At 33.1% G+C, this 23587-nt stretch overlaps 1 protein-coding gene across 2 annotated transcripts in view; it reads right to left on the reverse strand.

Moving 5' to 3' along the window:
- Positions 1-2923: 2923 nt before the first annotated feature.
- The window catches only part of LOC127706229 (uncharacterized), a 57593-nt gene continuing 36929 nt past the window's right edge, over positions 2924-23587 (reverse strand). The window contains exons 9-13 of one of the 2 annotated variants that reach the window (XR_007984334.1): positions 20772-21481; positions 17633-17723; positions 15551-15728; positions 13819-13917; positions 7825-7860 (exon numbers count right to left, since the gene is read on the reverse strand). Coding sequence is in view for 1 of the 2 variants with exons in the window: in XM_052210707.1 (XP_052066667.1) it covers positions 7490-7860; positions 13819-13917; positions 17633-17723; positions 20772-21481 (1271 nt within the window). In the remaining variant the exon portion in view is untranslated. Of the gene's footprint in view, positions 7861-13818; positions 13918-15550; positions 15729-17632; positions 17724-20771; positions 21482-23587 lie in introns of both variants that reach the window. The other variant, XM_052210707.1, reaches the window with a different exon arrangement.

A 23587-nucleotide genomic window follows, 5' to 3' on the forward strand; every position in this document is an offset into this window, starting at 1 on the left:
AGTCGGCAGGTTGGATTGGGTCGACAGGTTGCGAGGGTAGACTGAGTCGACAGGGTTGACTTGGTCGGAAGAGTTGACAAGACTTACAAGGGTAGACATGGTTGAAAAGATAGAAAGTTTTTACATTGTGCATACATCAACTGGTTGTCAAGGTTGGCGTGATCAACTTATTGACATGTTAAAACAAGTTTTATATTACACAACTTATTTCATGTCCGTAGATTTTCAGCTTGATACCCCCATAGATTATGTGGCGTGTTATACATTATATGTATTCGAGAAACACCACCCATGAAATCTTATAATATATAATCAATTAAAATAATAATTTGCTATTAGAGCTTTTAGCGGCTAAAGCACTCCTTTAAACTTTAAAACAGCCATTGCGATTGATTTAGTACGCTACATGTATTAATTAAACCTTAGTTTGTCGTTGTGAAAGCAGGAAAAAATAGAGGTAAATTCCACCTCGCTCATTTTTTCCATCGAAATATGACATCATATTTATGACAACTTTATTACTAGTAACTTATTCTGGTATGTTACCCAGTTTGTCGCCAAAAAGATATTTTACATATCATATACTCTCACAAATACAATATATTTTAGTGTAATCCTGATTAAATACTTAAAAATTAAATCGTTTTTAAACAGCCATCGAAAAGCTTAATTTGTGGTAGGAACATGCAACTGAATGTAAATAGTGTTCTTGACAGTGATCAAATAACTTTCGGAATAAGTTTGGATTTTCAAATAACTTGGCCACTAATATTACTGAAGTGACATTTATTATCAAAATGCACATCTTGGGCAGTTAAGTTGGTCCCGTTGATGTTAGTTCATATAATATTTCTTTTGGTTTCTAAATTTTTTTTCAACTGCATGTCCTCTTGAAAATGAAACAACACAATTTTCTCTGTTCCTTAAGTTTTACACAATGTAGTATATTATGGTTTGACATTTTCCTCTTTCACGAAGTTTTCAGCGTAGAGTTTTAAATCAAATTGCGTTTAATTATATATGTATTTTAGGAATAGCCAATCACGAAATCCTAAATAAACTGGAGTCCGGATATCGTCAACCAAAGCCTAAGAACTGCCCACAGGAAGTATACGATGAAGCAATTTCTTGTTGGCATGAGAATCCTGCGAGGCGTTTTTCATTTGCATCTCTAAATGGAACATTGAGAAGTATGAAAATCGATTAACTGATAACATAGAACATTACTGATCTTATATCTGAACATGAATTGTCTTGTATTGTACAAAATTTAGTTCCATTTACTTGAATGGTTGCTTAAATCAGTAAATATTACATTGAACACGTCTGGTCTTGCAATTGATTTGACTTGGCCTTATTCTTTCCCTAAAAGTAGAGAATAGGGACCTAAATAATTTTTTATAGCTGTGTTTCTGTCAAGGGTTGATCTTACTGCCCCTTAATGACTTAACAAATACTAATCCTTCTATGGCTCTATTATTCTCTCACATTTCCTTCTTTGACTACCTATCTTCTCCTCTTTATCTCCAGCGCAACGCTTTGCGGGGGACATAGAAACACATAGAGTCCATCCGTCCGGTCTTGTTAGCGCTCTTACATGTACAATTCTTGCCAGATTTTTATAAATCCTATATCATAGGTTTATATCAGCAATGTCTTGGACAAGTTCGAAAATCAGTGCCGATCATATTTTTTTTAATAGAGTAATGCCCCTTGGAAACATTAATTATATTGAAAATTGCATCGTTAGCGCTCTCATGTGTTCAATTTTTGCCAGATTTTTATGAAACTTATATCATAGGTTTATATTAGCAACGTTTTTGACAAGTTTGAAAATCAGTGACGATCAATAATTTCTAAAAGAGTTATGCCCCTTGGAAATATCAATTATATGGAAAATTGTCTTATGAGCGCTCTAATGTATACAATTCTTGCCAGATTGTTTTTGAAATTTGTATTATAGGTTTATATCATCGATGTCCTTGAGGAGTTTAAAAATCAGTGCCGATCAATTTTTTTCCAAATGAGTTAGGCCCCTTGGAAATATTGATTACATGGAAAATTGCATTGTCAGCGTTCTGATGTGTACAATTATTGCCAGAATTATATGAAACTTGTATCATAGGTTTTTATCAGCAATGTCTTAGTCACTTTCGAAAATAAGTGCTGATCAAATATTTTTAACGAGTTATGCTCCTTGAAAATATTAATCATAATGGAAATCACATTGCAATTGCTCTGAAGCCTTCATTTCAATCTCTTAAGATATTTATAAAAAGTTTTAAAGAAAAAAATACTAAAAAAGTACTGAGTTGAGTATAAATAAACGTGTGATGCGTTTCTGGATAACGTTAATTAGATTCAGTCAAACCCAAAAAATGGGAGGCACAAATTTCAAAACACATGAAAGCATCAAAACAATAAGGGCATAACCATAACAAACCTGAGGCCACTTTTACCTGATGGAGCTCCGTCCTTAGTACAATTTCAAAATATATACATTGACCAATTACAATCAAAACATACATGTATCTTTTAACATATGCCTGTACTATAGCAATGACTACTAGCAGAAAATTATCTAAAGCACTGGAAGTACACATTTGAGATAACATGTGTTTCTAAAATTACCTTAGTCAGGTACTCTTTAAATTAAAAAGTTGTGATATCATATATTAATACGTCTCAATATGTCATATCTGTACGACAGACGTTTTCCATCAGATAACATAATGTTATAAAGGGCTGGTACCTCTCATAAGATATACTTTGTCTAATATTAGCCCGAAAAATACTAGATCTGCATATTTGCTCTGGCAAATATTTTGTCTATCAATATATCGTATCTAACGTCTAACTAGGCATTTAAAAAAGTATTTTTTAGTCCAGTAATGCCTTTCCTCATTGAAACATAGTAAAAGGATACAGATACAGATAATTTTATTAATGTAATTATTCATAATATAATAAACAAACTAAACAATAAACTAATAAGACATTAATGGTTCATTAAAGTAACAGCTATTTTGATTGTATAAAAACTTTTAACGCAATCATAACACTAAAAAAAATTGTCAACATTGATGTACATTTTTTTTCTTTATTGAAGATATCCAGCTAGATTTGGCACAGGAGAGATAATTCCATCATTCTCATAATTTATATGTGGGTTTGATTTTGTAAGAAATCCCGATTTTCTGTTAGTTCAGATATCATAATTGAAACAAGTTTTAAAACATAACTATCTTGATTAGTCATAAACATGAACATTTAATCTCCGAAGAAAGCTTGATAACATTTTCACATTTATAATTCAAATCATTGATGAATGGCATTCTACAATTTTCAGGACATGCAGTCTAAAAAGAATGCCTCTCGTCTTCTACTGTTTCCTTACATGAGTTTCATTTTCTGTCGTTATAATTTCTAAATTTAGGTATCTACCCCTCTCTGTGTTTAGTTATGATCACTAAGTCTAAATTTGGCTAAATATTATGATTTAATATCCATTTTACTTTATTGCTGTAATTATATAACTCTAAAATTTAAAATTGAGAATGGAAATGGGGAATGTGTCAAAGAGACAACAACCCGACCATAGAACAGACAACAGCAGAAGGTCACCAACAGGTCTTCAATGCAGCGAGAAATCCCCGCACCCGGAGGCGTCCTTCAGCTGGCCCCTAAACAAATATATATACTAGTTCAGTGATAATGAACGCCATACTAAACTCCAAATTGTACACAAGAAACTAAAATTAAAAATAATACAAGACTAACAAAGGCTAGAGGCTCCTGACTTGGGACAGGCGCAAACATGCGGCGGGGTTAAACATGTTTATGAGATCTCAACCCTCCCCTATACCTCTAGCCAATGTAGAAAAGTAAACGCATAACAATACGCACATTAAAATTCCGTTCAAGAGAAGTCCGAGTCTGATGTCAGAAGATGTAACCAAAGAAAATAAACAAAATGACAATAATACATAAGTAACAACAGACTACTAGCAGTTAACTGACATGCCAGCTCCAGACTTCAATTAAACTGATTGAAAGATTATGTCTTCATCATATGAATATCAGGCACAATCCTTCCCGTTAGGGTTTTAGTATCATACCATCATAACATATATGAGAAGAACATAACCCGTGTCATGCCAACAACTGGTTTTTAAATAAATGTGTTTAGTGCCGATGCATAGACCCTATAAGTGAATCAATATTAACGCCAAAATATGCAATCTTTAATGACCTGACAACAGTATCGTAACTATATCCCTTCTTAATAAGTCCATTTAAAGGTTTCGTTAGCTTCAGAGGTGAATACTGACATTTTTATGCTTTATAAAGAATATTTCCATAACAAATTGGATGTGAAATACCTGAACGTATAAGAAGTCTGCATGTTGAGCTATATTTACGAATGATGTCCTTATACCGATGATAAAATTTAGTAAATGTTTTGACTAGTTTGTGATATCGAAAACCCTGGTGTAATAATTTTTCAGTAATACATAAATTTCTCTCGTTAAAATCTAAAACATTGTTACATACACGAGCGAATCGTACAAGTTGAGATATATAAACACCGTAAGATGGTGACAAGGGAACGTCACCATCTAAAAATGGATAATTAACGATAGGAAATGAAAAATCATCTCTTTTATCATATATTTTAGTATTAAGCTTTCCGTTAATGATATAGATATCAAGATCGAGGAAAGGGCAGTGGTCATTGTTAGTATTAGCTTTATTTAAAGTAAGTTCAACAGGATAAATTTCTTTAGTATACATACTGAAGTCGTCATTATTGAGAGCCAAAATATCATCCAAATATCTAAAAGTATTATTAAATTTGTGTATCAGATGTTGTTTCGATTGGTCTTTGCTGATTTTTGTCATAAATTGTAACTCATAGCAATACAAAAAAAGGTCCGCAAAAAGTGGTGCACAGTTAGTTCCCTTTGGAATTCCGATAACCTGACGATATACGGAATCTCCAAAGCGAACAAAAATGTTATCTAGTAAAAATTCAAGGGCATATATAGTATCAAAGCATGTCCAATTGACATAGTTTTTTTGTTTATTGCTACTAAAAAATGAACTAAAAGAGTTTGAACATATATATTCACATTCTGACTTTTTAAATGCCCATTCAATTAGGTGTGTGAATTTTTTCTTAATGAGAATGTGCAGCAATGTGGTATATAGGGTAGAAAAATCAAAACTTTGAACAGATTCAAAATCACCAATATATGCATGCAATTTATCAAGTACTTCCAACGAGTTCTTGACACTCCAAAAGTAATTAATTCCACTATTTTCGAAGGCCTTATTTGAACAATTTATTATCAGGTTTTTGATTGTACCAAGTGTACTGGTAAGAAGAATAGACAATTTAGTAGTGGAACAATGGCTTGAAGACGAAATGAATCTATATTTGTAAGGTGTTTTGTGTAGCTTTGGAAGCCAATACATAGTTGGGACTTTCATTGTATTTGGTTCTGCATGTAAAGCGGTAGCTAAAAATTTATGTTTGTTACAGATGTCGTTTTCTGAAAATGGAGTCAGTTGGAATGTTGGTGAATTGGTGATTTCTTTTTTCAGAACCTCAATGTAAATGTCTATGTTTTGATATATTTATATATAAGTGTTCAAGATTTAAAATATTTTCTGAATACAATTAACCCATGATTCTTGCTTGGCAGATGACAAAGCTACTGATTCTTCAAAAGCAGCTATCAAACTTTTGTTATCTTGATTGTCATCATTTCATTGAACTTTGTTCTTTTGAGATTCATTACAAACGCCCTGTAGTCTTATCCAAAATTTAATCATATTGAGATATACCTTATACAGCAATAGAAGACTTCAAAGTTCCCCTCTCATACCATTTTTTGAAGTCTTTGGTCAAACTCCTAATGCATATTGACAGAATTTTATATGAATGTACTCTTGTTTTAAAATTTTCAACATTTTTTATGATAAATATTTCAGGGTCATTTATAAGGTATACCTTGTCAGCTGTTTTGTCTGTCGAAAATGGTGACTATACATACCATGCAATTACACCAATACCATCTAGTACAACAATGTCAGAACAAACATCACACAGCATGGCACACACAGAAAAAGATTATATTTAAAAAAACAAATGAGAAATTATATCATAAATAATGCAAGAAATGAATGCGAAAGTACATGTGCGTGTAAAACAATGGTCCATATTAAATTAATAACGCATTTGTAAGACATCAATATTTCATAAAACTATACCAACTGATATAAAAAAAAACACTAGAGGCTCTAAAGAGCCTGTGTCACTCACCTAGGTCTATGTGCTTCCTCAACAATCTGGACAAAAAGAATCAGATCAAATATTCTGTTTGATTAAGTGATAGAATTGTTATTGAACAACCTAGTTGGTATAATTATGTTAGTTGTACTCCTGACGTCGTTTGGGGTCAAGTAGGGTCACCTAAGCTATGCAGTATAACTAGTATATACCGATTTGATTGGTCAATAATAACACCCATTCGCCAAACAATATCTATTCCGTGTATTTTGTCGGCATTCGAGGAATAGATATTTCAAATCAATGTAGCCATTCCAGTTAGCATCCTAGAAAGACATATTACAAAGCTGTCCTGTGAAAAGAAAAGGAAGTTGAGGGTATTTAAAAGTTGATGACAATCTTATATTCATTTTTATGTTACATGTGTTGGTAATTTTTGTGAAATTATTTCATTTGGAGGTTAACGTGAGGGTACCCAAATTGCACCCATTTTGACTGTTTTTTCACTTACGTGCATTTATGATCAAGACAAACGTTTCTAATCTTTGTTTATTTTGTAGATGTATCCTTATTTACTATATAGTTCCACCAATTAAATTTTGAATCCATATTGATTTATAGAAAAATGGGTTTGAACTGACCTTCAAACGATCCATGATTCTGTAATGAGAAGACTCAAATTGCATGCATGCTTAAATTCATGTCCGTAAAAATAACTGATGTTTTGTTTTATTTCTCCAAAGGTTTTTTTGTTTTATTTCTTCAAATGTTTAGAACAATTTGACAATAGTTCATGCTTGTTATTTATTTTTTCAAGAAATGGATGCCTGTAACATATTTTAATTGCTAATTTTTAAAAGTTGACTTTTTGTGGACGTCGCATTGTGAATTTCCTTTTTGGAGTAACTACTTCATCTGTTAATATAATAAACTGTGAACGTTTTGTGTATATTTGAATATATTTAGCTATGTTGAAAGACAAACATAATGTCAAACGAAATCATAAAAATACAAATTGTTAATTCTCTAAGAAAACTTGTAAGATTTCCGCTGCTATTTTCCTAAATGGGTGCAATTTGGGTACTCATTGCAATTTGGGTACTCATTTTGTTCCTCTAAATTTGTTTCCAAGAAGAAAAACAAACAGCATATCTTCTTTGAGATATTCTGCAAAGGGCAAATTAAAGATGTAAGTCAGAACATAGGTATGTTCTTGTTACGGTATCTGATCCAGTGTGATCCTCTTCTACGTTGTGAATGTTTGTGTTGGTCATTGATGAACATACAAACTTGCATGCTTTCTTTCTTAGTAGTATTTATGCCCGCAAATGTTAGGATTGAACCAATGAAAAGCTGCATTTCAAGTCTTAACTTTTGTATATCAGAAAACATTTTCCAAAAGATATAGGCTAGAATGTTTAGATCCTCTGCAGAACATGACTTAATCTCAATATTTTTGTCTTGTTTCATTGCAATTTTCATTTTGTATGTAGAATCCATTATCCTCTGTTTATCCCATTTTTCTGGAACTTCAAGTAAAAGTAAGACAGGGACAAACGTCTTTCCTAAAATTTACAAAATGTTACAATTATTTAAGTGAAATTTTAATTTTGCAAAGCCAAATCCAATCTTTTTGTCCTAGTGTGATATAATTATCAAAAAAAGAAAACAATAAATAAAATAAACCTGAATGAACTTCACTAAGTAAAATCTCTAATATAAAAATAAGGAGATGTGGTATGATTGCCAATGAGACAACTATCTACCGAAGTTCAAGTGAAGTGGATGTCAGCAAATATAGGCAACCGTACGGCCTTCAACAATGAGAAAAACCAATACCGTATGGTCGGCTATAAAAGGCCCCGACATGAAAAATATGAAACAATTCAATTAAGAAAACTAACTGCCTAATTTATAACAAAACAGTTTACGAATAAACAAATATGACAAACATGAACCAACGACAACCACTAAACTACAGGCTCCTGACTTGGGACAGGCACATAAAGAATGTGGCGGGGGTAAACATGTTTGTAAGCGCTCAACCCCCCCCCCCCCCCCTAACCTGGGACAGTGGTGTAACAGTACAACATAAGAACAAACTATAAAAATCAGTTGAAAAAAGCTTTACTCATCAGATGGATACAAACAGAAATACATATAAAAAAAAAAACACAAAGTAGACGTGGACGGGTACTTATACATCCCAAAAACAAAAAGACACCAAGTACAGATCTGAGAGTACTCGCAGTTACTGACAGCTAGTTCAAAGCCAATAACAACTCATGAAAAAAATCAAAATGACAATTATATATTACTGCCAAAAATGTAACACGCAAATGACTGTTATAAAATCATGAAACTCGATACAAAATCACGCAATATTTCTCTCGACAAACTTCTATAGACTCTCATATATATTAGAGTCAATAGAAAAAAATCTACCAGCAAATTTATTACATATTGGACCGTTGCACAAATATATGTAAATTTTTTCTTAACCGATTTATTCTTTCCCCTACCGGGTATTTTTTTTCTACTAGTAATCCATTGTGGTTCGTCTGATCTCAGTTCTTTATTGATTTAAATTCAATTATGACATCAAATGTTCTTGCTTTCCTTTGAATTTGCTTTTGTGACGTCATGAAAAAAAGGCGACTATGTCTGATGACGTCACATAGAAGGAGCACATCTCTCTACAGATCATGGAAAAAGAAGGAAAAAGTTTGTCTATATATTTTTTCTAAAAATTATCAGAGAAACAGATTCCACCACTGAAAATCGTACAAAACGATACTTCTCCACTCTTGACAGTTGAATTTTAAGTATGTATTTAAAGGCTGGGCAAGTCTTCCGTAATAAAAATAAATTTTTAACTTCTAGTCGAGAAATATCATATCACATGTACCGATATCAGTACCAACTGATTTATTGAAATATAATTTGTCAAGCAAACCTTTTCTAACACATCAATTTGAATAATGACATCCTTTCTTTTTGCGTCAGAAAAAATCTATTGAAAAGTCTGCAGTTATTTGTAATTCTATTTTTAAGAGCTTGTTAAAAAAATAGGCGGACCATACCCGTGAGACATTAAAACTCATTTTTCGAGAAAAACTGATAATACCACGGCAAAAGTAAAAAGACGTCACGGGACAACCACTTAAAAGCGCAGGGCAGAATATTTATTTTCTGCTTTACCAAAAAGTGAAACTTAAACTACTCCCCGCTCAGAATCAAAAAGTCTCCCAACTAAATATTATAGTTAAACACATCTGTACATTCACGGTCCTATCTATTTGTTGACATTGCACTAGGTCGTGTTATTCTCTGACTCTTAATGACGTATTTACACTAAATCCTTTGGAATGTACTGATTGATATTTTATTCTTAGATACATGATTTTCTTATTAGTTGTTATTAGTTTTGAACTGAAGCTAGTAGCTTCCACTGCTAGTCTTTACTGCGAATACTCTCAGATCAGTACTTTGTGTCTTTTGTATTTTATGTTATGCTGTTACACCACTGTCCCAGGTTAAGGGGAAGGTTTGCGCACCCAAAAAACATTTTTAACCCTACCACATTCTGTATGTGCCTGTCCCAAGTCTAGAGCTCGTAGTTAAGTGGTTGTCTTTTTTTTGCCGTGTATTATATTTGCTTTGCGTTTATTGCTTTGTATTTAAATCAGGAATACATCGTTTCGTTGTTCATCATTGTGTTTCGAATCCTTTTATAGATTGCTATGCGGTATTGGGTTTTTTTCATGTTGAGGGCCGCACGGTGACCTATTAATGCTAACCTTCTACGTCATTCGGTCTCCGGTGGAAAGTTGTCTCATTTGCGATTTAATTTTTGTTATTTCTATAGGAATTTAAATTTTTATGATACAGAACAATAAAAGCATGAGACAATACTCCTATGGCATGACATAAGACCTACTGAAGCACGCAGGAAGAAGATTGTGCAGTCCCCGTCCAGAAAGAATCGTATGGCTGTACAAGAAGATGGCAACCTCTCTACGGGGAAAAACAGATAACGGTGATTCCGCGCGTTGAGATCGTCCGCGGTATTCCTATCGATCTTGAAAATGACGACGTTTGCATTCCCGGAACGAGAAACATGATCGTACTGGACGATCTGATGTTGACCTTGGCCAGAGATTCCCGAATTAACGATTTGTTTACGAAAGGAAGCCATCATAGAGATTTATCGGCAGTGGTATTAAATCAAAACTTGTATTTTGGTAAAGACCCTACGCAGAGGCGAAACTGTCATTATCTTATACTCTTAAACAATCCCATAGATCAACTACCAATCATAACTCTGGGCGACAGATGTACCCGTCTCGACCAGATTTCATTTTGCGGAAATTTGAAAAGGTTACACAGAAACCGTTCGGAATTTTCTTGGTTGATCTGAAAGTGAGAACCCTGACATCGTTGAGAATGCAGCGTAGTAATGTTTTGCTAATAGGTAAAAGACTCGATACCCCTACCACATCCACGACTCGAGACGAAGGCATGAAGTTTGAAGACTTTTTGGACTCATCCGACATATCGAATCAATACACGCCAGTTAGAGATTGCTTTGACCCGATGAATGACGGAGAGGATCTTGAAGCTTATCGGACCTGTGGGCTGGTCTTTGTACATCTCCTATACTTCAACGAACACATACAAAAAGGTTGTGGGATTAACAAATCAATCGAGCTTCCACTGTCGGGAAAGGCTATCGAAGATGTCTTGAATTGTGTGTCAGTCACCGTTGTCTGTGCAGACAACTTACCAGCATACGTGATATGATAAATAGACCCGAAACGTTCGTGATCAATACGGACAATTCTGACAAAAAGTGGAGTCATTAGGTTGCCTTTTATTTCCCGGTATCGGGTCCGGCCGAATTTTTCGATTCCCTGGGACAACCACCGGAGGTGTATCACCGTCGCTTTAGAAACGTCTTGATCGAAATTGGATCACAGAATTGTTATTCCCCTTGTCAAATACAACCCAGTGATTCGGAAACGTGTTGACTGTATTGTGCTTATTACGTAAAAAAGAGATGGAGAGGTGTTGAGATGTCGGTTATTATAAATGACTTTTCGACAGATGACTTGCAGGACAACAATAGAAAAATCATTGCTCAGTTTCAATAAAAAAAAAAGGAACGGATAAATACGTAGTGCCTCATTAAAATAAAGAAAAAGAAGATAGAAATCAAAAGACAAAGAAAGCGTGAGAGAGATTTTTTAGTTCTATAGATGTTAAGATCGATATAAAATTGATATTGATGATATATAATCATTCAATCATGTTAGTATCAGATTCTTTGCACACGTCTTGTAAGTCCAGTGGCAATTATTACAATAATCAGTATATTTCACGCTTCAATCCCGATCGTGATATATTTTATTTCTATCAATATATTTGAATTGTTCGTAACATGTCTAAACAAGATTTAATTTCAGAGATCGATACTTCATTTGTTAAATTTAAATTATTCTATTTACATCATTTAATCCTTATCAGGATAGATAGGCTACTTTTACACACACTTGGCAATAAATGTAGTATCGTAAAGTAATTGATACCTTAATTTACAATCTTCATAGGTGAAATAAAGTAACAAAAGTCATTATCTGTTCGATTTGTAGTTATTACACTTGAAGGATCATAAAAATGCCATCATCTTTTGCTTATCCCCTTTATTGTATTTGTTGATTCTATCGCTTTGATGCAGGCATGTGAGTATTGTAGTTTATTGGTATTCATGAATTATAAACTTTGTATTTTTTTATGTTTTTTTTTTGTTTTTTTTGTTGTTTTTTTAAGGGGGAAGGGGGTCCCTTCTTCTCCCTCTTTCTTAGTTTCGGTTATTGCGTCAGTCTTTTTTACCACCTCATTCCATCTTGTTACAAAACTCGGTTCCGAAAGGGGGCCTCGGTGGCCGAGTAGTCTTAGTATTCGGACTACTGTATCACTAACCTGTCAACTCTGAGGTTGTGAGTTCGAATCCCGCAAGGGGCAGGTGCACTCGACTCCAATCTTAATTGACTAGGATTGTCTGTTTTCCTACCGATGGTCGGTGGTTCTCTCCGGGCACTCCGGCTTCCTCAACGGATAAAAGCCGACCGCCACGAAATAGCACAATAGTGTTAAAAGTGGCGTTAAATACCAACCAATTAATCAATCAATCGGTTCCGAGAGGGAAAGACCAAAAATTCTCCTTTTATACTACTTACTTTCAAGGATTCTTAATAACACAATGTCATTTTGTTCATCCTATTTTGCATTTTGCTCAGAACGATTTCCGGGGTTTCCCATTGAAAAAAACACGGACTTTTCCCTTTCATATTATGATTATAACATCTCCCATCCGCAACTCCTCCTTAACTTTTGAATGAATTCAAATCAAACTTTTGAAGATTCTTCATGACATGATGCATTTGTGGGTATAAACAGCGGTGTTTCAATGTACGAGCTCTGCTAACAGTACCTCTCGTTTCTTTTTTTTATACAAATTATCACAATATCATAGACGCTTTTGCTACAAATAAATCCTATAAAATTAAGTTAACGTTTTGACAAAATTTAATATCTTCGGCCCTATTTATAAACGAAAAGAATACTGTAAATTCAGAAATTTTTGCATTTATGTATCAAAGCGATTTTTAAACAATGGACATAAATGCGAGATTCATTCTTGCGATTTCAAGATTTGCTGCATATAAATAATCCTATCGTTATTCAAAATGCGAGTTTTTATTTTCGCGAATCATATTCTGTCGCAATTTTCGTAATAATAAAATATCCAAAACATTTCTGAATTTAAAAGCTTTTATGAGTAAACAATTTGTTCATCGAAATCAGTGACGTCACTGTAAATACGTGGATCCATATTTTATTAACTGATCAATCTAAATATCTGGTAGTTGGAGTTTCTTTGGTTTACATGAAGTTTAGACAAAACTGCGCTTTATAGAATTAAAAGATATCCTAAGGTACTCTGCGAATTCGGTATACAGTACTAGTCATAACCCTGAAAAATTACAACTAAATTCTGCAATTAGAACGACGTCAAAGACACACATATCAAAGTTTTGAGATTACAAACGTGTCGGAAGAATATACGTAATTATTTGATAAATAAGCTTTACGGAAGAGTTTCTTCATTATTACCTGTACATATATATACCAAAACATAACCTTCACTTTTCGGAACCAGTTATTCAACTGTCTAAATGTTACCTTGGAGTCATATGACAAATAGTACATGGATATCGAAGGATACTTGCTTTGTTTACATGCCATATCACTCTACCCGTTTAGAGTACTTTTGATTGTGAATTATTTTATTCCCATCAATTGTGTATGTATTCCTGGAACTGTCATTAATTTGTAACACTTTCGTATTTTCTAACTTTCGTTGAAAATAATTGATTAAAGTCATGTAATAATGATTCTTCTTCAAAAATGTTGGTTACTGAAGTCATTATAAACATTTTTCTGAAAATGTAAATGAATACCTGAATAGTTTTCTGGATCAGCTGAGTCCAACATATGAGAAACTTTATCACTGCCATAAAAATGTATCTGTGTTTTTTCAATGTCAGAGTTTAGGCGATCTTTAAAGAGAAACGGAAATTTTATATACATGTATTCAAGTACTCAAGCTATCATATACAAAATCCTAGGTACTTTATTCGTAGGATTAGCACCACGTGATTTTGGACCTTTTGTTTGAATTAATTCTCTTTAGTTGTAGATTGAAAATGTAAATTAAATCAAATTTGTGGATAATCAAGTCTTTTTCCGGCTTGGATCTAAAACTAACGTGTCTTTAAAAACTTCCATTGGCGGATATTTCATCATCAGGTATATAAATCATCAGGTTTTCAAAAGAATTTGACAGAAAACAAAAGAAAACAGTTAAGATAAAAGTTATTCCACACGAAAATTCAACCTTTAGGGTGTTCCGTTATACGCGGATAAATCATTAAAAATATCTTTTTAATATCTTAATTTCTATTTGGAATCTTGCTTTTAAACGAATGTAAGGTATACTATATAGTAATTATACAACTGTTACGGATCCGTTTTTCGATTTGAAATGGACGAAAGTTTTCAAAATTAACAAGGTTCATGTGTACATGCAAGAACAGAAGGCAAATAACATTTACAATTCACCTATATGCGGATAAATTGTTGATGTGACTTAGGCATTTTATTTGTATATATTTATTTTTAGGGATATGCATAAACCTATTGAAATGACCGTCGTCATGATAAGACAATATGACCGCTAAGCAAATTAGCAAAGCGCTCAACATTTTGCAATATGATGCCGAATATAACAGACTTTAAACATTAGAATCCTTCTAATTACTTTAATAAAGTCCACCTAAAAGCATTGCACCTACCTAATTCATAATAAATTAACAATAAGTGTTGACTAAAGTTTGTAACTGAACCTTAGATCTAACATTAATCGCATTTGGAGAATACTGAAAGAACGATTCAATTTTAAGATCTGTTTGCATGTACTTGCTTAAAACATTACAAACCGGCTTTTCGAGAGAAAAAAATTTAATGCAGCTCTCTGACGTTTTTATTAGGTTTGGATTTAGAAATATGTTGTCCATCAGCATCAGCTAATATACATCATGTATCGAAATATGCATCTGATTCAGTAAAATTGGATCTTTTAAATGTTATTGTAGTAACGTGAATGCATGTATCCATGTGATTAATATTTGCAAAAATTGGTCTAATCACCAATTGGTTGACCGTTATGGAATATCTGTTCACAGATGACGACGGATATGTTCTTATGAAGACATAATTTATTAATCAGTTTAATTGAGGTCTGGAGCTGGCATGCTAGTTGTCCTTTGTTAATTTATGTAGCATTGTCATTTTGCTTAGATCTTCTGTTACCTATTCTGACATCGGACTCGGAGTTCTTTTTAACTGAGTTTTAATGTGCATATTGTTGTGTGCTTGTTTATTCTACATTGACTAGAGGTATAGGGGTGGTTGAGATCTCATAAAACATGTTAAACCCCGCCGCATGTTTGCGCCTTTCCAAAGTCAGGAGCCTCTGGCCTTTGTAAGTCGTGTATATTTGTTTTTAATTTTAGTTCATTTATAAGTTTCGGAGTTTAGTGGGACGTCCATTTTCACTGAACTAGCACACATTTTTGTTTAGGGGCCAGCTAAGGTAGCAATATACAGTTAGGAAAACAAATTAAAATTTACCTTCATAAATTTGACCATCCCCTTTTCCTGGCTTTCTTACAAATTTAGCTTACTGTTTGTGTCATGTTTGTGCATACGTATGTAATCAGTATCTTTCATAGATTTGATATCCAGTAGTTAAAATGGTTGAATATAATTTCATTTTGGTGTATCCATGGCAACAATCTGCATTTGTTTACTATAAATAAAGGCAACAGTAGTTTACCGCTGTTCCAAAGACATAAATCGATTGAGAGAAAACAAATCCGGGTTACAAACTAAAACCGAGGGAAACACATCAACTATGAGAGGAAAACAATGGAACAACAGAAACACTGAAGTGCAACAAAAAAAAAACACGCCAACATTCATAGAAACGAACTATTTGATAACAACTGCCATATTCCTGACTTAATACAGGACATTTTAAGAAAAAATGGTGGGTTTAACCTGGTTTTATGGCTAGCCACACCTTATAAAATATTGCAAAAAGGGGGGTATTTATACACATTTCACATATTTCCCTAAAATTTGGCCTAAACTAGAATATCAATCCCTTGGAGTGATACTTTTTCTGAAACTGTTTACATATATCTATCAAGAGATCAAATAAAAATCATATAATACGGACAGTCAAAAAGAAAATAGCCCAAGAAAATGTAAAAAAATAATCTTGATGTTCTTATAAACCAACTTTGAAGGCTAAATAAGACTTCAGCTGTCTAAAAATGAATGTTATTGCACAATAACTTTCATATCTAAAAAAATCCACCAGGCCAAAATGCGAAACTTCACTCCTAACTGTGTATTGCTACCCGAAGCCCGCCTCCGGGTGCGAGATTTTCTCGCAGTGTTGAAGACCCATTGGTGGCCTTTGAACTAGCTGTCAGTAACTGCGAGTACTTTCATATCTGTACTTAGTGTATTTTTGTTTTTGGGATGTATAAGTTTGAACTTTGGTGGATAGTTGTCTAATTGGCAATCATACCACATCTCCTTATTTTTATATTGGGCTGTATTCAGCTCTTTGTTCGGGTTGTCTCTTTGACACTTTCCACATTTCCATGCTCAATTTTATCTCATTGCAGTAACCATAATTCCGTCCTCTTTACCTCAAGAGTGAGCTACCGAATTAGACTTATCACCGAGTTTGCTCAACCAATTTTGTCGTTATAATGGAACTATAAACAACTGTCATATAAGTGGGAGTTTTTTTTCTAGCTATTAAAGCAGGTTTAATCCACCATTAACTTCGGGAAATGCCTTACAAAGTCAGGAATATGCCAGTTGTTATTCCCTTATTCTTTTGATTGATAGCGTTTCATTTTTTTTCAGTTTTAAGGACTTCCCCGTTTTGAATTTGCCTTGGTACTCGGTAATTTTGTTATACTTTTTTTTGTACTTGCAGGACTTGCTTACCCTTCCGAGTGCCTAAGATCACTCCCAGTTTTTCATGGGGTTCGTGTTGCTCAGTCTTTAGTTTTTGATGTTGTGTTTTATGTGCAGTTGTTTATATTATATTTTTGCAATGGCGTTGTCAGTTCGTTTTCGACTTGTGAGTTTGATTATCCCTTTTGTATCTTTCTTCTCTCTTCTTTTCGTGCAACTGTTCCTCGTTTCCATTATTCTGACAGTAATAATTATGATGTGTCGTTACTATTGTATTATTCAGAAACCGTCATCAATTTCGTATCAATTATGAATTTTTGTTCGTACTACACTAACTTTGCATGATATTTCCTGATCATTTTAAGGATATTTGGACAAGGTTCCTAATCCAAATCGGCCCAATGATAGTGTTTGAAAATAAACATCTTTGTTTTTCTTTTCAATTTCATCAGGAGAAATTAAAGAGAAACAGGTCAATTTTCATCAATCTTAAATTTAAATTGGGCAAATCTGAACCCTCAATGAAAAATTATTTTGGAACTCCATCGACAAACTTTGCACTTTTCTCTATAATACTGTTCATAAACTATTCATTAACATCAACCAGATGTCACTTAAAATCATACTAAACGTTAGTACATGCGCAATGCATCAATTCATCCTATTAGGAGCCTCTAGTATTATTTACTTATGTCTGTATGGATCACTACTTACCTATCTTTGTGAATATTTCATGATATGCTTTACCAGTCATGAAGTTTGCATACAACTCTTCGTTTTCCAGAAGCTCAGCATTTGCTATAATCTGAAATGTAAGCAGAACCATTATTCCTGTAGACATTGACCTGGATTTTCCGTCGCCTAACTGGATACCCAAATTACAGACAACTTTGTACAATTGAGGCTGTTACACGAAACCTCTTTCGAAAATATAAACATCAGTTTTTTTTTGGCATTCAGATCTTTAGATACCAAAATAGTCATATAATCTACCTTTTCCCGATTGTGTCCTCCCGATAGTGACATTTTGACTGCGTGTTGTTAGCTATTCCCACAGATTTGTTTTGTTTCCTTGATTTGTCTACTTAATCAATTTATGAGATTGTACATCGGAAAACTTCTGTTGCCTTAATTTATCAGCAACTACAACCGGGCTTTAGAGTTACTGTGAAAGTACATACTATATTAGCGATGTGAAAGTGATAGGGATATAAACAAATCAAAAGATCTGTAAAGAGTTCATGCAACCCATTTCTCTCTCCTCTTGCTGTATTTTAAAAAAACACTACGCAAATATTGCAAATCGAACCTAAAGACCGATCGCAAGAATTAATGCAGCTTTGTTACATAAAAACGTATGCCTAACGTAGATGCTGTTGTAGTAAGGAGCAAATCGCACAACGTTTTCTGAAAATGACAAATAAAAGAGGCATGATTGTTTTACTTACAATATATTATTTTACGTTTGGAGGACCTATTTTTCAAAAGACATTAGATATTTTCCTATAGATAACTTGGTCATATTCTCGCCGACTTGGTCTTTTATTTATATGAGGCGGAAATAATAAAGAACAGAATAAATGTGTGGTCTTTAAGGCTAAAACTGAAAACTTATAACCAAAAGCCAGTTCCAATAATTTAAAAGAAAACAAAAGATTGAAGAGCACATAGCCGATCGACAACACGTGTCAGTTCATTAATTGAGATATTTGGTTAAATGGAATATTACTAATAGATTTCTGAATTGATATTTCAGTTACTTTGTATAAGATATACATTGTGAAAAACATCTGTCGGGTAATGCTAATGCTCATACCTAGATAGGAATAGTTTGAAGGAGTTCAACAAATGTATAGACAAAATTGAAATATAATTTATTTCTAGATAATGGTCTGATTCGACATGTGTCAGTAGAAATTGTAGAATCTCGACGAATTTTTAAAGCCTTTATATGTACGTTAATTACACAAAATCTCGTAAAGATGACAACTTAGATTTCACCACATAGAAAATAAGATTCAAACATATTTATGACGATAATTTTGTGGAATAACAAGTTTACAATAGATAATCTTTTGAAGCACGGTCAGTTGTAATCCGCTGTTTTATTTCATACATTAATTCTGTGCATTTGTACATTATTAAATGATATTATCATAGCTGCAGTTAAATAGAGTACTAATATATTAAAAGAGGGAAGTGAAAATCATGTAGACAGTGTCGATCTAATAAGTCAAGCCTTTTCCAACTTATTTTAAAGTGTGTGCTGTTTCGCCATTGTCCCAGGTTAGGGTGGATCAGAGATCACAAACATGGTTCACTAGGCTACATGTAATGTGTGCCTTCCTGTCATGTGTGTTTTTGTTGATTGTTAAGCATAATCAGAGCGTATCTTCTTTTCTTTTGATTTGTATCACATCTACTATACAATTTTGAATTTACTCATTGTTGAAGGTCGTATGAGGACCTAATTTTTTTTTCCATTTCTACGTTCTTTTGATAATCATGCCACATCTTCGACGTAAAAAATCACTCATGGCTTCATCTAAAAGTTTTATTCAGGAAAAGTGCGGATGGTTTCATATTATTTCTCAAAACCTGTCACTCGAGTTCGAATTTAGTTCCAATGTTGCAACTTTAATTTTAGTATAATTAACTTTGATATATATGAGTATGAAGTATATTAAAAAATACATCAATTGAAAATTGCAGTCAGAAAATGTTATCATATTCTTGATGAGGCGGATACTACCATCAGGCATTGACTGTCGACCAGCCGCGGTTTTTACTTAGCGCGGAAGTATTAGAACCATATGAGTATTTCCGCGTGTAATGAGCCATCATATTGCTAACATAAAAAATTTCTTCAAATCTTTCATAATTATGCTAGTTTAATTAATAAAGCAAATAGGAAGAGAAGGTCTGGAAATATCATTCTTGGTGTCATAATTGTGTCATATATATACCTGTTGAACTTGAAATATTTGACCTATAATTAATATTTTACATTTAGTTTATCTGGCGAATGTACTTAAAACATATACTAGTATTTTAAAAGCACATTAGCATTTTTTAAAAATTGGTAAGATGCCCTCTTGTTAAAAGAGTTAATAAAAAAAATACCAGGCTATTATTGTAAACACCAGACGTGGGTTTCGTATACAAAATGTAATATTTAGAAGATACAAAACAAGGTAGTAAACCAAAACTTATGCAATCGCATGGACTCCTAAAGGAGCAAGAGCGGTTGCATCGACAGGGTATGCCTCCCCAATTCTTGCGTGAGGGAGCTGACAACTTAGTTTCTTCATTATTTATAAATTTATAATCGGTCAATTTTAGAAAAGTTTGTTATAAATTATATCAGTACCGAAGTACTGACCAATGAGGAGATGATACCCCGTGCTGTGATAGTCTACCAGCAGCGGTATCGACCAAGTGCTGTAAAATATGAAAACAGCACTTTATAGATTTTAAATGATAAAGAGTATACACCTCCCTGAAGCAACTACACAAAGATAAGAGGTTTATAGTTAAGTACGCCAGACGCACTTTTCTTCTACATAAGACTCACCAGTAGCGCTCGAATCAAAACAAGTGGACAACAAAAACATTTATGTGAACATTGGGACCAGATAAACCGGATTCATAGATAATAAAAGACTAAAAATCCGTTTTATTATTCCTTTTCTGTGTGAAATTGCATTTATGAATCTCGATCCTTTCATATTTGTACATTTGCTCTTTTTAACAAGATAGTTGCAATTTAAATCTATCATATCGTTAATTATTTTATTTTCAAGATCAATTCGGAACAAAACTGTTAATGCTTTATGTTTGCTATTTGACTTACCTCAAATTCTGCACATTTGTGTCTCCATTCTGCTCTGCACAGTTCTTCCTGTTTCAACATATCAGATGTCACTAAAGCTTTACTTTTGAGCTCCTGGATTCTTCTCTGAATTTCATGTTGGTATTCCGTATTTATAAACTTACATATCACCTCAACAGACCCGGAAACTTTAAGCCAATAATATTCAAATACATCAACTGACATTTTCTTTATATCAGAAAAGTGAAAAACCTTATTTCTTGTTCCTGCTATTGTTCCAAAGCATGTTTCTATGCAGTGCCTTTCAAATGCCTTTGTATCTTTTTCACAGGTTAAAGTAATTGATGCAATCAAAGTCACATCTAACATATCAACATCAATACCTTCCTTGGGTTGTATTCCACAGATACATGTCTGTTCGGTTCTACCGCAACTCTTGTTGATGTGCGATGATTTAATCTTGGTTCTGTCATTTTCATATAACATGTCAAATTGCTCTTTCGAAAATATTTTTGATTGCTCATTGTTACATTTAAAGACACAACATTTCATATTCGAATAGAGATGAAACAAAGTGTGTTTGTATCGCTCAAGATAATTACTAAGACTTTCAGATTTCAATATGTTCACGGAAAAATATTTTCTGCTAACATCCTGTGCCATAACCACTAGAAGAACGCATAAGCGATTGAAATATGTTTCACTCATTTCTGTTATATGTGGGTCGGGATCTGAATGAAGAAGTCAATATTAGTCTTCTGCATACATGTATATAGGACGAAATGTGTATAAATGTACAAGTATTATACATGATGTCTACTGACAATGATACTTAAATGAAAAGCATATAAACTACCACAATTTTTGTTTCATCAGAATTGGAAAAATGATTCAATTCTTTGTTGGTTTTTTGACACCATTAATAATGAAATATGTACAGAATAACAAGTCCTTGAATTTGAATGCCGAAAATAATTTGGCGAGTAACCGAAAAAATAATGTATTCATTCACTAATTCGCCGCACGAGTGAATTATCGGTGTTTTCGTTCATGATTTGATTATTTTTAGATGTCTAAACATGCTAAACTCTTGGATCTTTTATTTCTTTCTATTGCAATTACTTTTAATGTAAATAGATTTAAAATACATGTTTTCACTTCTACTTTGATGCACCTTTGCGGACCAAAGTGTGACAATACCTATTGTTTTATGATGCCAAAGGAGTATAGATGAAGGATTTGTTTCATATTTAAATATCGGGTTTTTATCTGACAGGGACATTCACAGTATTTAATTGTAACCAATGTAATAATATTAGTTAAATCTTGACATTGAACTGTTAAGGGTAAGAATGTGAGTTTCATGCGCTTCGCACTGGTAAAAGTTATACACATCACACGAAAACGTCTTAGAAGAAGTACATTTTTGAAAGCCAATTACAACTCATAAATAAATCTGTTTTTCCCAAAATAAGACATAAACTAATACAGATCCAACGAATAAAGTAAAAGGGACCCTGGGCAACTGTCTACATATAAGTATCAACAAGATGCAAGACCATAAATGTTCATTACTATATAGCAATGCGTATTTATTGATGACTACATATGATATGTGTTAGTACCAAAAAACGACAGTTTTAAAGGATCTTACCACCGTGTAAAATTGATAACTTTTACGAATACGTTCTTTCAAAGCATCAATAAGTCTCAATGGATCTATAAACAATATCACTGTGAAAATTAAGATGTTGTATACCGTTTGTCATAAGGTTTTTACAGGTACATCCCTACTTCCAAACTAAAATCTCTGTATCTATGCAACGAAATCTCTGACTTTATGATTAACTTGTTAGTTACAAAAGATGTCAGATCAACACGGTTTATCAAGGGATACATGTAAGTATAGCTGATACAAACCAATTTTTCAAGAAATAAATATAGAAAAAAATCCCCAATTATAATGACATAATAAATACTGCATGAGAAAGCATCTAACTGTCGACTTTCAATTTCATTGGGTTCAATTATTATGTGTAATAATTAAGAAGTGATTATTTTATCATTTCTGACTGGCTATGGATTTTCCTTAGCTTGTTCGTACTTCCAATGTATTTAATAAGTAAATTGTAAATACCTTTTGTGTCGCGTTTGTAAATATTGTCCAGATATCTTACGAATATACTATCAGCTACTAATAGAGTTTAGATTTGTCGAGTTCGTCCCGAGTAACAGAAATGTGATTAAATTATGAACCTTCACATTTTCCTCGATGCCGATGGGAATAGTGTTGTCGCATCGATTTTGTTTTCATATCTAGGTAATCATTTGTTTTTCAAAGTAAACCTTGTCTTTTAGATCTCTTTGTACTCACCAAATGTAGCTGCTCCACTATCGAGGTATTATGAGTTATATTGTTTACATTTTAACCGGATTACTCAAACACCGAAAGGTCATAGACAGCTAGAGGGTGCAGATTTATTTGAGTTTTTACTAATCCAGTTTTACTGGGTACACGTACATCCTCATTCGTTTTTTATTTATCAAAATGTTAAAAAAATATAATTCTAGTTATTTCTTTGAATTATATTTGTCAATTATAATACAGAAATAAAACAGAATCACACAAGATATTAGTCAGACTAAATTCCTTTTTCAAATTAAATGAATGTCAAACGGAGCTGAATTCCCATATAATAGTGGCTTCACATTTAAACATTTGCTAGATTTGAGTTTTTTCCTTAATGTCCCCTTGGATATATTTTGAACATATTTTGCCACATGTGAAGCAAAAACTGCTTACGCTTCTGGAGCACCTGAGATCAATCTAGGATTTT

The sequence above is a fragment of the Mytilus californianus genome, unplaced genomic scaffold, assembly GCF_021869535.1.
Source record: "Mytilus californianus isolate M0D057914Y unplaced genomic scaffold, xbMytCali1.0.p SCAF_6, whole genome shotgun sequence".
NCBI lineage: Eukaryota > Metazoa > Mollusca > Bivalvia > Mytilida > Mytilidae > Mytilus > Mytilus californianus.